Source organism: Coregonus lavaretus (assembly GCF_964263955.1).
Source record: "Coregonus lavaretus genome assembly, chromosome: 40".
Classification (NCBI taxonomy): Eukaryota; Metazoa; Chordata; class Actinopteri; order Salmoniformes; family Salmonidae; genus Coregonus; species Coregonus lavaretus.
In genome coordinates, this window is record NC_140027.1 from 2,341,168 (window position 1) to 2,355,062 (window position 13,895).

General features: G+C 45.2%; 1 protein-coding gene across 5 annotated transcripts in view; it reads left to right on the plus strand.

The window, feature by feature from the left end:
- pnpla6 (patatin-like phospholipase domain containing 6) overlaps positions 1 to 13,895 on the plus strand; it is a 39,826-nt gene extending 25,931 nt beyond the window's left edge. For 3 of the 5 annotated variants that reach the window (XM_084157010.1, XM_084157013.1, XM_084157011.1), the window contains 7 exons: positions 6,405 to 6,521; positions 8,486 to 8,634; positions 8,725 to 8,877; positions 9,211 to 9,330; positions 9,609 to 9,711; positions 10,854 to 11,014; positions 11,130 to 13,895. In XM_084157010.1, coding sequence (XP_084013136.1) covers positions 6,405 to 6,521; positions 8,486 to 8,634; positions 8,725 to 8,877; positions 9,211 to 9,330; positions 9,609 to 9,711; positions 10,854 to 11,014; positions 11,130 to 11,207 — 881 coding nt within the window. In that variant the 3' untranslated portion in view covers positions 11,208 to 13,895. Of the gene's footprint in view, positions 1 to 2,509; positions 2,627 to 6,404; positions 6,522 to 8,485; positions 8,635 to 8,724; positions 8,878 to 9,210; positions 9,331 to 9,608; positions 9,712 to 10,853; positions 11,015 to 11,129 lie in introns of all 5 variants that reach the window. The other 2 variants (XM_084157012.1, XM_084157014.1) reach the window with 2 other exon arrangements.

The window sequence follows — 13,895 nt, forward strand, 5'->3', positions numbered from 1 at the left end:
GCTTTTCTTTCATACGGCTCAAAATTTCCATTACTGGAGTCATACACACAGGAATAGAGTGAAGTTTCCCCTAGACGCTGATCTTGGGTCAGTTATGTATTTCCCCCAATAAAGTTTAGTTTAGTTTAGTATGGAAGCTGATCCTAGATCTGTACATAGAGGAAACTTCACCCGTAGCCTACACCAGACATGGTCAGAGAGCAATGTCTGCTGCTCCGAGTGAGTGGGCAGTTTTAACACCAACCTCAGGGTTTTTCAATAGAGGAAGTTCCACTGTTGGCGCATTGGTAACGCAAGGACTTTACGAGTTCGTGGTGGCACTATTTGGTTTATGCAACACCCCATGTTTCCACAAGCCAATGAATGGTACAGTCTCTCTGACGTTGTGTAAATTGAGCATCATTTAGTCTTTTATTTTTTATGTTACACTAGTCGCTAGACCTGTAGCTTAATTTCAAGATGGCGGCTTTTAGAGTATGGTCATAGCCATCAAGTTTATAGATCCTGCGTCGTGTGTGTGTGTGCTAACTCTACCTGGCTTGTAGATGGATCTTTCTCAATCTTCTTTTGTGATCTTTTTCTAACTCTTACTTATCTCTTTCACTGGTCTCCACTAGCTATCATTCTCTCTCGATCCCTTTCTCAGAGAACGTCGGTGCATTTTGTAGTAATCTTCTTGTTTGTTGTCGGCTGCTATCTATCTAACCAAGCTGATAATAATTCTTACACACTAAGCAAAACACCAAACAGGACGACTGTGGCTGATAAGTGGCTGTTGATAGCCTGGGAAAGAGTAGAAATACTCTGAGTGTACAAAACATTAGGAACACCTTCCTAATATTGAGTTGCACCCCCTTTTGCCCTCAGAACAGCCTCAATTCATCGGGTCATGGACTCTACAAGGTGTTAAGTGTTCTACAGGGATGCTGGCCCATGTTGACTCCAATGCTTCCCACAGTTGTGTCAAGTTGGCTGGATGTCCTTTGGGTGGTGGACCATTCTTGATACACACAGGAAACTGTTGAGCGTGAAAAACCCAGCAGCGTTCCCGTTCTTGACGCAAACCGTTGCGCCTGGCACCTACTACCATTCCACGTTCAAAGGCACTTACATTTTTTGTCTTGCCCATTCACCCTCTGAATGGCACACATACACAATCCATGTCTCAATTGTCTCAAGGCTTAAAATCCTTCTTTAACCTGTCTCCTCCCGTTTATCTACAGTGATTGAAGTGGATTTAACAAGTGACATCAATAAGGGATCATAGCTTTCACCTGGTCAGTCTGTCATGGAAAGAGCAGGTGTTCCTAATGTTTTGTACACTCAGTGTATGTAGGTCTCCATTTTCCAATGAGGTTTATAAACTAATACATGGTTCCATTGAGTGGTTTAGGAGAGTAAATGAACAACACCCTTTAGCTATAAGATTGAAATTCAGTGAAATATTAATGCTGTGACGCTATTGAGGTATTTTTGTCGATCTGTATTTCAGAAAATTCAATCATTATCTACAGTTCTGTCTGTGCAATCTGTTTTCGTTCTAGAACTGGCCTCTTAGTTGTTGTTTTTAGTTCCTGAAACGTTGCTTTATGTTACCTGACCATGTTCACTGAAGGTTTTAGATACAATTTCAGGTCGTTTACATTTTAGATTGTATACGTCGAGCTCTGGACATGTTTTGCCTCTACCTCTCTCCCTTTTGTCTCCTGCTCTTTTCTCTCCTTCACTCTCTCTATATACAGTATCTTGCCATCTCTAGCTCTGTCTTGCTCCTAGGGTTACAAAATTCTCCGGTTTTTCAGAAATCCCGGTTGGAGGATTCTCAGAATCAGTTGGGAATTCTTCAACTGGAATTTCCCCCAACAAATACGGGAACTTTAGGAACGTTTGTGACAATTTGGAACCCTATTCGCTCCTCTCTCCTTTGTCTCACTCCTTTTCTCTTTTTTCTCTCTCTCTCTCTCTGTCTTTCTCTGGCTCTCTGTCTTTCTCTGGCTCTCTCTCTCTCTCTCTCTCTGGCTCTCTGGCTCTCTCTCTCTCTGGCTCTCTCTCTGGCTCTCTGGCTCTCTGGCTCTCTGGCTCTCTGGCTCTCTCTCTCTCTGGCTCTCTCTCTGGCTCTCTGGCTCTCTGTGTCTCTCTTTCTGTCTCTCTCTCTCTCTGGCTCTCTCTCTGGCTCTCTGGCTCTCTGTGTCTCTCTTTCTGTCTCTCTCTCTCTCTGGCTCTCTCTCTCTCTGGCTCTCTCTCTCTCTCTGGCTCTCTCTGGCTCTCTCTCTCTCTGGCTCTCTCTCTCTCTGGCTCTCTCTCTCTCTGGCTCTCTCTCTGGCTCTGGCTCTCTCTCTCTCTGGCTCTCTCTCTCTGGCTCTCTCTCTCTCTCTCTCTGGCTCTCTCTCTCTCTGGCTCTCTCTCTGGCTCTCTCTCTCTCTCTCTGGCTCTCTCTCTCTCTCTCTCTGTGTGACGTGGGGCTATCTGTCCATGTGTGATGTCCCCTCTCCATCTTCCATTCTGACAGGCTCGCTGTGGCGCTATGTTAGAGCGAGTGCCTCCTACACCCCCTACTTACCTCCCCTCTGCGACCCCAAGGATGGCCACCTGCTTGTGGATGGTTGCTATGTTAACAATGTCCCAGGTCAGAATTCAAAGTTCAAACCCCGACCCGTCTCACCCCTCAATCCCAAAATAAGTTGTAGAAGTTGCTCCTGACCACTGATACAGGGTCAGATATTATTTTCACCCACCTGATGGTTAATGTTAGGATTGGGGTTAAGTCATCTGGTCCCAGATCTGCGATTAGGGGCAACTTCTACCGTAAGCTCCTTGAAACGACCGACAATCAACCACTCCCTCCCCCTCCCTCCTTCCCACGTTCCGTCTCACCTTAACCCCACCTGACCAGTCGGACATTGGGAACCCATGGTTTGGAAGGAAAGTTAGGCTAATAATACAGTGTATATTTCAGTATGTGAGTGGAGGGGTTGCAATGTTCGCTCCCCTACACCCACCACCACCCATTCTTAACACCAATACTTCTCTATTCAATTTGGCTTCAATAGTTTACGCTCATACACACGTCAGTTCCGAATTGGCTTTGTCCTGCCCCCCAGTGTCAGTAAGCCCCTCCCCCTCGCCTCCGGATTGGCAGTGAGGCTTTGCTCATGCAGGTACATATCCATGGGTCAGACAGAGAGGTGCATGATGGTCCTGCTTCTGGTGCCCCGCCCCCTCCCTGTTTTTGGTTCTCCATGCTACTCTACTTCATCTCCCAAGTTCTACTGCACTTGGCTGGTATACTACACACCAAGACTACACACTCGCCTGCTTTTTCCTGAGCATGGCACACAGGCCTTTCCCTAAGGCCTTTCCATGCAGCTTGCTGCTTGTTGTTTCCCACTTTCTAAAGCTTCAAGCTTGGGTCTCAGTCACTTCTTCGTCAGTGTAGGTCCATAGGTTATATATTTTGCATATCAACCTACAGTGAGGGGAAAAAACGTATTTGATCCCCTGCTGATTTTGTACGTTTGCCCACTGACAAAGACATGATCAGTCTATAATTGTAATGGTAGGTTTATTTGAACAGTGAGAGACAGAATAACAACAAACTAATCCAGAAAAACGCATGTCAAAAATGTTATAAATTGATTTACATTTTAATGAGGGAAATAAGTATTTGACCCCTCTGCAAAACATGACTTAGTACTTGGTGGCAAAACCCTTGTTGGCAATCACAGAGGTCAGACGTTTCTTGTAGTTGGACACCAGGTTTGCACACATCTCAGGAGGGATTTTGTCCCACTCCTCTTTGCAGATCTTCTCCAAGTCATTAAGGTTTTGAGGCTGACGTTTGGCAACTCGAACCTTCAGCTCCCTCCACATATTTTCTATGGGATTAAGGTCTGGAGACTGGCTAGGCCACTCCAGGACCTTAATGTGCTTCTTCGTTAGCCACTCCTTTGTTGCCTTGGCTGTGTGTTTTGGGTCATTGTCATGCTGGAATACCCATCCACGACCCATTGTCAATGCCCTGGCTGAGGGAAGGAGGTTCTCACCCAAGATTTGACGGTACATGGCCCCGTCCATTGTCCCTTTGATGCGGTGAAGTTGTCCTGTCCCCTTAGCAGAAAAACACCCCCAGAGCATAATGTTTCCACCTCCATGTTTGACGGTGGGTATGGTGTTCTTGGGGTCATAGGCAGCATTCCTCCTCCTCCAAACACGGCAAGTTGAGTTGATGCCAAAGAGCTCGACTTTGGTCTCATCTGACCACAACACTTTCACCCAGTTCTCCTCTGAATCATTCAGATGTTGATTGGCAAACTTCAGACGGCTCTGTATATGTGCTTTCTTGAGCAGGGGGACCTTGCGGGCGCTGCAGGATTTCAGTCCTTCACGGCGTAGTGTGTTACCAATTGTTTTCTTGGTGATTATGGTCCCAGCTGCCTTGAGATCATTGACAAGATCCTCCCGTGTAGTTCTGGGCTGATTCCTCACCGTTCTCATGATCATTGCAACTCCACGAGGTGAGATCTTGCATGGAGCCCCAGGCCGAGGGAGATTGACAGTTATTTTGTGTTTCTTCCATTTGCGAATAATCGTTGTCACCTTCTCACCAAGTTGCTTGGCGATGGTCTTGTAGCCCATTCCAGCCTTGTGTAGGTCTACAATCTTGTCCCTGACATTCTTGGAGAGCTCTTTGGTCTTGGCCATGGTGGAGAGTTTGGAATCTGATTGATTGATTGCTTCTGTGGACAGGTGTCTTTTATACAGGTAATAAGCTGAGATTAGGAGCACTCCCTTTAAGAGTGTGCTCCTAATCTCAGCTCGTTACCTGTATAAAAGACACCTGGGAGCCAGAAAATAGTTATTTCCCTCATTAAAATGCAAATCAATTTATAAAATTTTTGACATGTGTTTTTCTGGATTTTTGTTGTTGTTATTCTGTCTCTCACTGTTCAAATAAACCTACCATTACAATTATAGACTGATCATGTCTTTGTCAGTGGGCAAACGTACAAAATCAGCAGGGGATCAAATACGTTTTTTCCCTCACTGTAGCTATAGGAATAAAACATTTAACGTTCTCTTTAGGGTTTGAAGCTGATCCTATGGTATCGGGAAATAAAGGTTTTGTGTTGAGATCAGAGAAGATCACCATATAGGCTATTTCATGTTTGTTTTTTAATTGTGGTCTGTAGTCGTTTTTTTCTCTCAATGTGTCCATTTGTCTGTCCGTTCGTCCATCGCTTGATCCCGTGTCATCATACCGAGCAGTGCTTATAATGGCTTATAAATGGCTTATGTCAACCATTTGCCCCCCCCCAGCAGCCACACCTCCCCCCTGACTTGCCTTGCGCCCATGTATGTGCATGTGTCCGTGTACTGTACGCATCTATATATTCTTACATATATTGATGAGTGTTGCTGATGCTACCCGTTTCCTGTTAGCTTTTTCTAGCGAGATGTCAAAAATGTTCTGGATCCTACCGACGCCCATAGACGTACATACAGTTCCATCACTCTTGTTAGTGAAAGGCTTGATTGAAGCCTCAAATTAAATGTGGGCTGAAAATGGTGACTATGCGTTTGTTAGTACTTCTAAGTCCAGAACAGTTCAGTTCAATGATTCCACACTGAAATTCTTCAGTCTCGTATGTCCCCTTCAAACTCCACACACACACACACACAGCAGCATCCTTCTCTTCCTCTGGTGCTCCTTCTCCTTCCAATCCATGCAGCGCCCAGCCTCCCCCTGCCCTCTGCTGGTCCGGAGTGGTATTACAGGACCACAGCTCTGGGCAGGGCTGGCTGGTTGCCCCTAACATGTTCACTAGTGTCCGAGAGATCTCCAAATGCTGTGACCAGACTACCAACCTCCAGTGCTCCTTGTGTCTAGTTGGGGAGTCAGGGACCTGAAGGCTAGGTTTAAAAGGTTCCTCATACCTGTATTTTTGGTGATATTCCCTTTTGTATGTTTTCACCAAGTGCTGTAAAACAGACCATTTTTATAAATGGTTATAAAAGCAAAAGCTTCACTTTGGCTGGATAACCTTTCACAAGGGTTAACGCACAAGGAGCATAAGGTTGTGGTTGGGGACAGAGTCTGGAGATCGAACCAACCCTTGATACTCTTTGGCTGCACCCTTACCCCTGTACCCTGTGCCTAGGCCTGACACACACACACACACACACACACAGGTCTCTGTGCATGGTAAGGTGGTTCGGGGATACAGAAGCAATTTGAGAGGTTGGGCAGCACCACATTCCCACCTCTGGGTTAACCAATTGAATTTGCACCCTTTGGTTTGGGGATATGGTCTGCTGCCAAAACGCATGACTAACCTGAGACTTTACGCCAACATTATTGAGATGTTATCCCCCCTCCCCTCCCTCCCCTTGGGTGTGGCTCACAGGGTCACTGTGGCGCTATGTGAGGGCGAGCATGACCCTCTCAGGGTACCTGCCGCCCCTCTGCGACCCCAAAGATGGAAACTTGCTTATGGACGGGGGCTACATCAACAACCTGCCAGGCAAGTAGATGAGGAGGAGAACAGGAAAGGAGGAGGGAGGGGGTAGTAGGATATTTTCAGTTATTTTAGTTGGGGGGGGATTGAGAGATCGTCCATGGGTAAGTATGTATGTGCGAGGGCTGTCATTGACGATGGTGGAGATGATAGTTTGACAGAATTCTGTTGTTTTTTCTTCAATCTGGGCAGTGGGAATGAGCGTTCAATTAATTTCCATTGTCAAAATGTTTAAAATGTAATTTGCCAACGCTTTGCCAACATTCTTTTCAAAATATATCCATAGATTGACTGAAAAGAAAACAAATATGTAAATGAACCCCATAGTGTATTTGAAATTGGTCTATAACATGCTTTCAGCTCAGGATCAATCTTTACTGTCAGATGGGAGGAAATGCAGCACAGATCGTCCAGTGTGTTAGTGATTGTGGATGCTGGCGATACAAACTATCCCATTGTCCAGTATCCACAAGCTTTTTAAATCAATACTAAATCAACAGTTTCAGAAAGCTATGTGTCTGTCAGTAAGGCTTCCTGGTGTCTTACTGGCTGAGAACATCTAAAGGGGCGGGACATACCGTATTCCTCAGATTATTGGGGTGTTGATAGAGTTGTGATTTGGGCAACTTAAAAACGATATACAGTTAGCTTTCTCAATTCCATAAAACAAAACAATAGCCCGTGCTTCTAAATCAGTGACTTCCAAGACACCAGTCGGCTCTGACAGTACATTCCCTTCCAGTTTGAATACGAAACATAGCATCAGGCCCCTCAACAAACTGGTATTCATTAGAATGTTACCAACTTGGGAGTTCTACCAAATGGATGGATGTATGGATTGCTTGTTACATTCCAACTGGAAAAAGGACAACTTGAAACATTTTATTTCTGCATGCTACTCAAATCTTCTACTATGTTACTCTTATCTCCTCTGGAAGTTGTCATTGTAGCGTGCAGAAAAGAAATATGAAACACAAAACCATGTTTCACAAACCTGATGAAATTTAACATCATCCTTCTCCATTTTGGATGAATCCGGTTTATTTAGATGTAGAATCTCCTTGTGGTTTGTCCAACATGGTCGGATGGCTTAGAGGTCTACAATACATGTGATGATTTGGGTGGACACACCCACAGAGTTGGACCCAGTGTCTTTCAGGCTAAAGCAATGACAAGTCTCACATTCTTAAAGGCAGAAGAGGCGCAATGCCATAGTAACCATATAGTGTTGACGATGGATTTAGAACGCTAATGATATAAGTTTAAGCTCTTCAAAATTAGGCTTGGCTCATTTTGACATTTTGGTCATTTAGTAGACACTGTTATCCAGAGCGACTTACAGGAGAAATTAGGGTTAAGTGCCTTGCTCAAGGGCACATTGACATATTTTTCTGGCTCGGGGATTTCAACCAGCAACCTTTCAGTTACTGGCCCAACACTCTTAACCACTAGGCTATCTGCCAGTTCCTTAAACACATTGGGACAACACTGTGGAGTGGACTGGTGGGACCTGCACCCTTCACAGGGTACTTGGTCTCAAACACTCGCTGGGACTCGCACCATAAACACACACACCAAGGCAGCATTATCAACAATGCAGGAGCAAAGGAAAGGTGGAAATTAGAATTCACCCAATTGGGACCATAAGAATTCACATTGGGACCATGTAGTAGGGCGATATCAGTAGATTTACTGTATAAAACTGGAAATGAAATGAAGTTTGTGATTATCCAGTGAGTGATGTAATGCAGCCAATTGGGGTGTCTGTTTTTGGTGGAGTGCGTTTGAATATGGTAATGAAGTATAGGAAGGACAACGGTCCTATTATGAAATAACCACAATAACCCCAGACTGGTTTTTCCTTATCGTCCCTGCTGCCGGCTCGTGTACGTCCGTGTGTGTGTGTGTGTGTGTGTGTGTGTGTGTGTGTGTGTGTGTGTGTGTGTGTGTCACAACGTGACATCCCACAGCGGACATCGCAAGAAACATGGGCGCCAAGACGGTCATCGCTATCGACGTAGGTAGCCAGGACGAGACGGACCTCTGTAACTACGGCGACAGCCTGTCGGGCTGGTGGTTGCTGTGGAAACGGATCAACCCCTGGGCGGAGAAAGTGAAGGTGAGATGATCAACGCAGATGACCCCACACACCAACACGCGCACACACTCAATCACACACACTCACACACTATCGTCTATACCCACCCAGGTTCCAGATATGGCAGAGATCCAGTCCAGGCTGGCCTATGTGTCGTGTGTACGTCAGCTGGAGGTGGTTAAGAAGAGTGCCTACTGCGAGTACATCAGACCACCCATCGACCGCTTCAAGACAATGGACTTCGGCAAGTTTGACGAGATCTACGTGAGTTCCACAATTCCTTCTCCCCCCCTCCTCCTCCTCTCGCTCCGTTTCTCTCTCTGATGTATCTTCTCCTTATACAGGCTCTGGGATATGTTCAAAGTGTATTTACATTCATGATAACTTTTGTTATGTAATAATGTTAGAGAGAAGCACATTTTAGATAACAGCTGACATTAAGTTTGGTAAAATACAGTCTCCTGTTCATAGCTAACAAATCTCACGGGAAAAGACCTTCGGAGCTTGGTCTCCAACAGACTCTAGTCATATTGCTTGTTACTGTACCACATGGTCTGTCACCCCAGGCTAACCTCTCCTGTCCTCTCTGTCTGTCAGGATGTGGGCTACCAGCACGGTAAGCTGCTCTTCACCGGCTGGGCCCGTGGTGACATTATCCACAACATGCTCAAGGACCACCGCTCGGCAGACTACAACGACAGCAAGACTAAGACGGACGTGAGTCACTCACACACACACACACACACACACGTCACAAACCTTACATTTACCATCTCACAGCTGCTCCGCTTTACATTATCCATTAGCACATAGTTACATTTCTATAACGTTATTATAACCGCCCTTACATTATGACATTCTCCTAACATAACATTTACCTAACGTTATTATAACATTCCCATGACATTCTCTTGTTTTAAGCTGTGCTCGTTATTACATGTTACATGAATTCTAACATTCTTGTAACATTATGACATTCTCTTGTTGTATTCCAGTCCTGTACGTGTCCAGGATCAGACTTCACTGACCTGGCTGAGATAGTGTCCAGGATTGAGCCGGTCCAGACCTATGTCGATCCTGACACTGATGCTGCTGAGGGTAAGAGGCTATTATAAAGTGGAAAATGTACCGAAGTCTGGTTGAGCAGTAACACTGCCCCCACGGCGATAAGGGTTTGAGCCTTTGGCCTTTATCTCTGTTTCCCGCTTTACCCGTCTCCTGACTCTTCCAAGTGTCCTGCAATAAAATAATAAATCAGAGCTCCAGAGCCAGTGTCCACAAAGCCTCTCAGAGTAGGATTGCGGAAATCGCCTGTCCTCGGTTGCAACACTCACTACCGAGTTCCAAACTGCCTCTGGAAGCAACGTCAGCATAAGAACTATTCGTCGGGAGTTTCATGAAATGGGTTTCCATGACTGAGCAGCCTCCTAAGATCACCATGCGCAATGCCAAGCGTCGGCTGGAGTGATGTAAAGCTTGCCGCCATTGGACTCTGGAGCAGGGGAAAGGTGTTATCTGGAGTGATGAATCACGCTTCACCATTTGGCAGTCCGACGGAAGAATCTGGGTTTGGCGGATGCCAGGAGAACGCTACCTGCCCGAATGCATAGTGCCAACTGTAAAGTTTGGTGGAGGAGGAATAATGGTCTGAGGCTGTTTATCATGGTTCGGGCTAGGCCCCTTAGTTCCAGTGAAGGGAAATCTTAACGCTACAGCATACAATGACATTCTAGACGATTCTACGCTTCAAACTTTGTGGCAACCGTTTGGGGAAGGCCCTTTCCTGTTTCAGTATGACGATGCCTCCATGCACAAAACGAGGTCCATACAGAAATGGTTTGTCGAGATCGGTGTGGAAGAACTTCACTGGCCTTCAGAGCCCTGACCTCAATGCCATTGAACACCTTTGGGATGAATTGGAATGCCGACTGCGAGCCAGGCCTAATCGCCCAACATCAGTGCCCGCCCTCACTAATGCTCTTGTGGCTGAATGGACGCAAGTCCTCGCAGCAATGTTCTAGTGAAAAGCCTTCTCAGAAGTGTGGAGGCTGTTTATAGCAGCAAAGGGGGGGACCAACTCCATATTAAAGCCCATGATTTTGGAATGAGATATTCGACGAGCAGGTGTCCATATACTTTTGGCCATGTAGTGTTTTTCACATGGCAGTCTTCAGTGTTGTTGCTAGCGCAGTATGGCTGGTCTCTTTCATAGTGCATAACTGTGTCTGTGTGTCCCACAGCGGGGGACGAGTCGGACTGCCTGACGGAGTATGAGGAGGACGGGATGGACACGGTGAGAGAAGAGGAAGAGGAAGAGGAGGAGGAGGAAGAGGAAGAGGTGGAACAGGAACTCGATGACCACTCCCCCGTAGAGTGGGACCAGAATGGAGTCTTCCAGGTGGTATGTCTAAAACACACAGATACATGGACACCATATCAACATCATAGACTCTCACTCACTCTCACTCACTCACACTCATCCTACTGTTAGTAGTGACTGTGTGTTGTTCCTCTAGGATGAGGAGAAGTCAGTCCGCCAGCGGTGGAAAACAGAAGGTGACTCCAACACCTACTCCGAGCTCTCCGACTGCTGACAGGAGGAGGGAAACATTAGAAATAGAGACTTTGGGTCCAAGAACTATGAGGAAGTGAGGAAAGGAGATAAGAGTCAGGCTCTGGGTCCAAAAACTGAGGTGGAAGATTGTGGAGGTGGAAGATGATAGTTGTATGTCGGGCAACTTCTGCAGCTACTGTAGCTTAAGAAATACTATTTTTTTAAGGGAGTAGACTTCATTTACATTTTAGTCATTTAGCAGACGCTCTTATCCAGAGCGACTTAGTGAGTGCATACATTTTTTCATACTGGTCCCCCGTGGGAATCGAACCCACAACCCTGGCGTTGCAAGCGCCATGCTCTACCAACTGAGCTACACGGGACTTCATTTCAACCTCTAAGCCAGGGATCTCCAACCCTGATCCTGGAGAGCTACCGTCCTGTAGGTTTTAACTCCAACCCTAATCTACCGCTCCAGGAACAGGGTTGGAGAGCCCTGCTCTAACCCCTGACCCTTAACCCGTAACCCCTTGGACCACTGGTGCCCAGTGTGACTTGGACCATGAATGGACCCTCTCCAATCTGAAGATGGACTCAACTGGATCCCCTCCACTCTACCTCCCTCCCACCACTCCACTCCTGCCAAAGGTGTCCCTCATACCACAGGGAACACATTAATACTTGGTTAAAGTTGAACACCTAGTCTCTTTAAGCTTTCAGCTCCAATGCTTTGGCCCTGTTCAGACTGTCTGCATGTCCTGTCTGTCCATAATTAGGAGAGGTTCTCATTTATGGTACACTGTTCTCTGTTAAGACACTGATGGGTATTACGTGGATGGAAGTTGGTGAGTGGGTGTGTGTGTGTGTGTCATTATGATTTATTTGCTAGTAGTAGTGTTGATGTTGACTGCAGAGAGGGATGTAAAAGACTGATAAAGAAATGAAAAAGATGTGCAAAACCGCTGCTGTGCACAAACAGTAGAAAGACGGATGTAAACTTAACAAAAATATAAACACTACATGCAACAATTTCAAACATTTTACTGAGTTACAGTTCATGTAAGGAAATCCGTCAATTGAAATTCATTAGGCCCTAATCTATGGATTTGACTGGGCAGGGGCGCAGCCATGGGTGGGCCTGGGAGGGCATAGGTCCACCCACTTGGGAGGCCGGCCCACCCACTGGTGAGCCATGCCAAGCCAATCGGAATGTATTTTTCCCCACAAAAGGGCTTTATTACAGACAGAAATACTCCTCCGTTTCATCAGCTGTCTGGGTGGCTGGTCTCAGACGATCCCGCAGGTGAAGAAGCCGAATGTGGAGGTCCTGGGCTACGTGGTCTGCGGTTGTGAGGCCGATTGGACGTACTGCCAAATTCTCTAAAACGACGTTGGAGGTGGCTTATGGTAGAGAAATGAACATTCAATTATCTTGCAACAGCTCTGGTGGACATTACTGCAGTCAGCATGCCAATTGCACGCTCTCTCAACTTGAGACATCTGTGGATTGTGTTGTGTGATAAAACTGCACATTTTAGTGGCCTTTTATTGTCCCCAGCACAAGGTGCACCTGTGTAATGATCATGCTGTTTAATCAGCTTCTTGATATGCCACACCTGTTAGTTGGTTGGATTATCTTGGCAAAGGAGAAATGCTCACTAACAGGGATCTAACAAATGTGTGCACAAAATGAGAGTATGGAAAATTTCTGGGATCTTTTATTTCAGCTCATGAAACCAACACTTTACATGTTGCGTTTTAAATTTTTGTTCAGTGTATATTAATTGGATGTTGAAGTAGGGAGATTAAAATGTGTAGAGAGGTGTGTGTGTGTCAATGGTTTCCACCATGCTTGTTCCAAGCAGAGGATAACAATGCCTTTTTAACCTGAGTTTAACGCATTAAAAACAATGGATAGGGGAGCCTTTGCTAATGGACTTTTAGTATATAAACCACCCTCCTCCCTACTAGCCTAATGCTTGCTGTGTCCTCCCTAACCCACAAGTGCCAAACTCATTCCACGGAGGGCAGAGTGTCTGCAGGTTTTCACTCCTCCCTTTTACTTGATGAATTAAGGTCACTAATAAGTAAAGAACTTCCCTCACCTGGTTGTCTAGCTCTTAATTGAAAGGAAAAACCAATAACCTGCAGACTTGGAATGAGTTTGACACCCCTGCCCTAATCTCTCAAATGGTCACAGAATAATTTAATTGAGTCTAAACTCAGTAATATGGACCTCTTTTAGAATTAACATAACTATATATACACACTATACATACTTTACAGCTGTTAATACTTGTAAATATGTATATAATAAATAATTTGTCAATGTTTTGCTGCAAAACTTGGACTCTTAAATCCATTCAAACGTGCACTGAATGGTTTTTTGCCAATTTTGTATTATTTATTTGTTTTGTTTTAGCACTGGCTTTTTTAAATAGCTTTTTTTTTTTACACTGAACGAAAAGGGAAAAAAACAAAATGGAGAATTCTAATTACAGACGTGAATGATGAACTGTACTGTCCTTTTTATTATTAGCTTGGGTTTTGCTATTTTGCACTGATGAATATATAGAATAATTCCTTGGTTGGAAATTAGATTTTTGTTTTATTTGCATCTGCCTTAAGATGCCCTATGGAGACAGAATGGAGATGGTATGGGATGGAATTTCAATTTAAAGAAATGTTAAAATGCATACTGAATAATAAATCTAAATTATAATGCAAA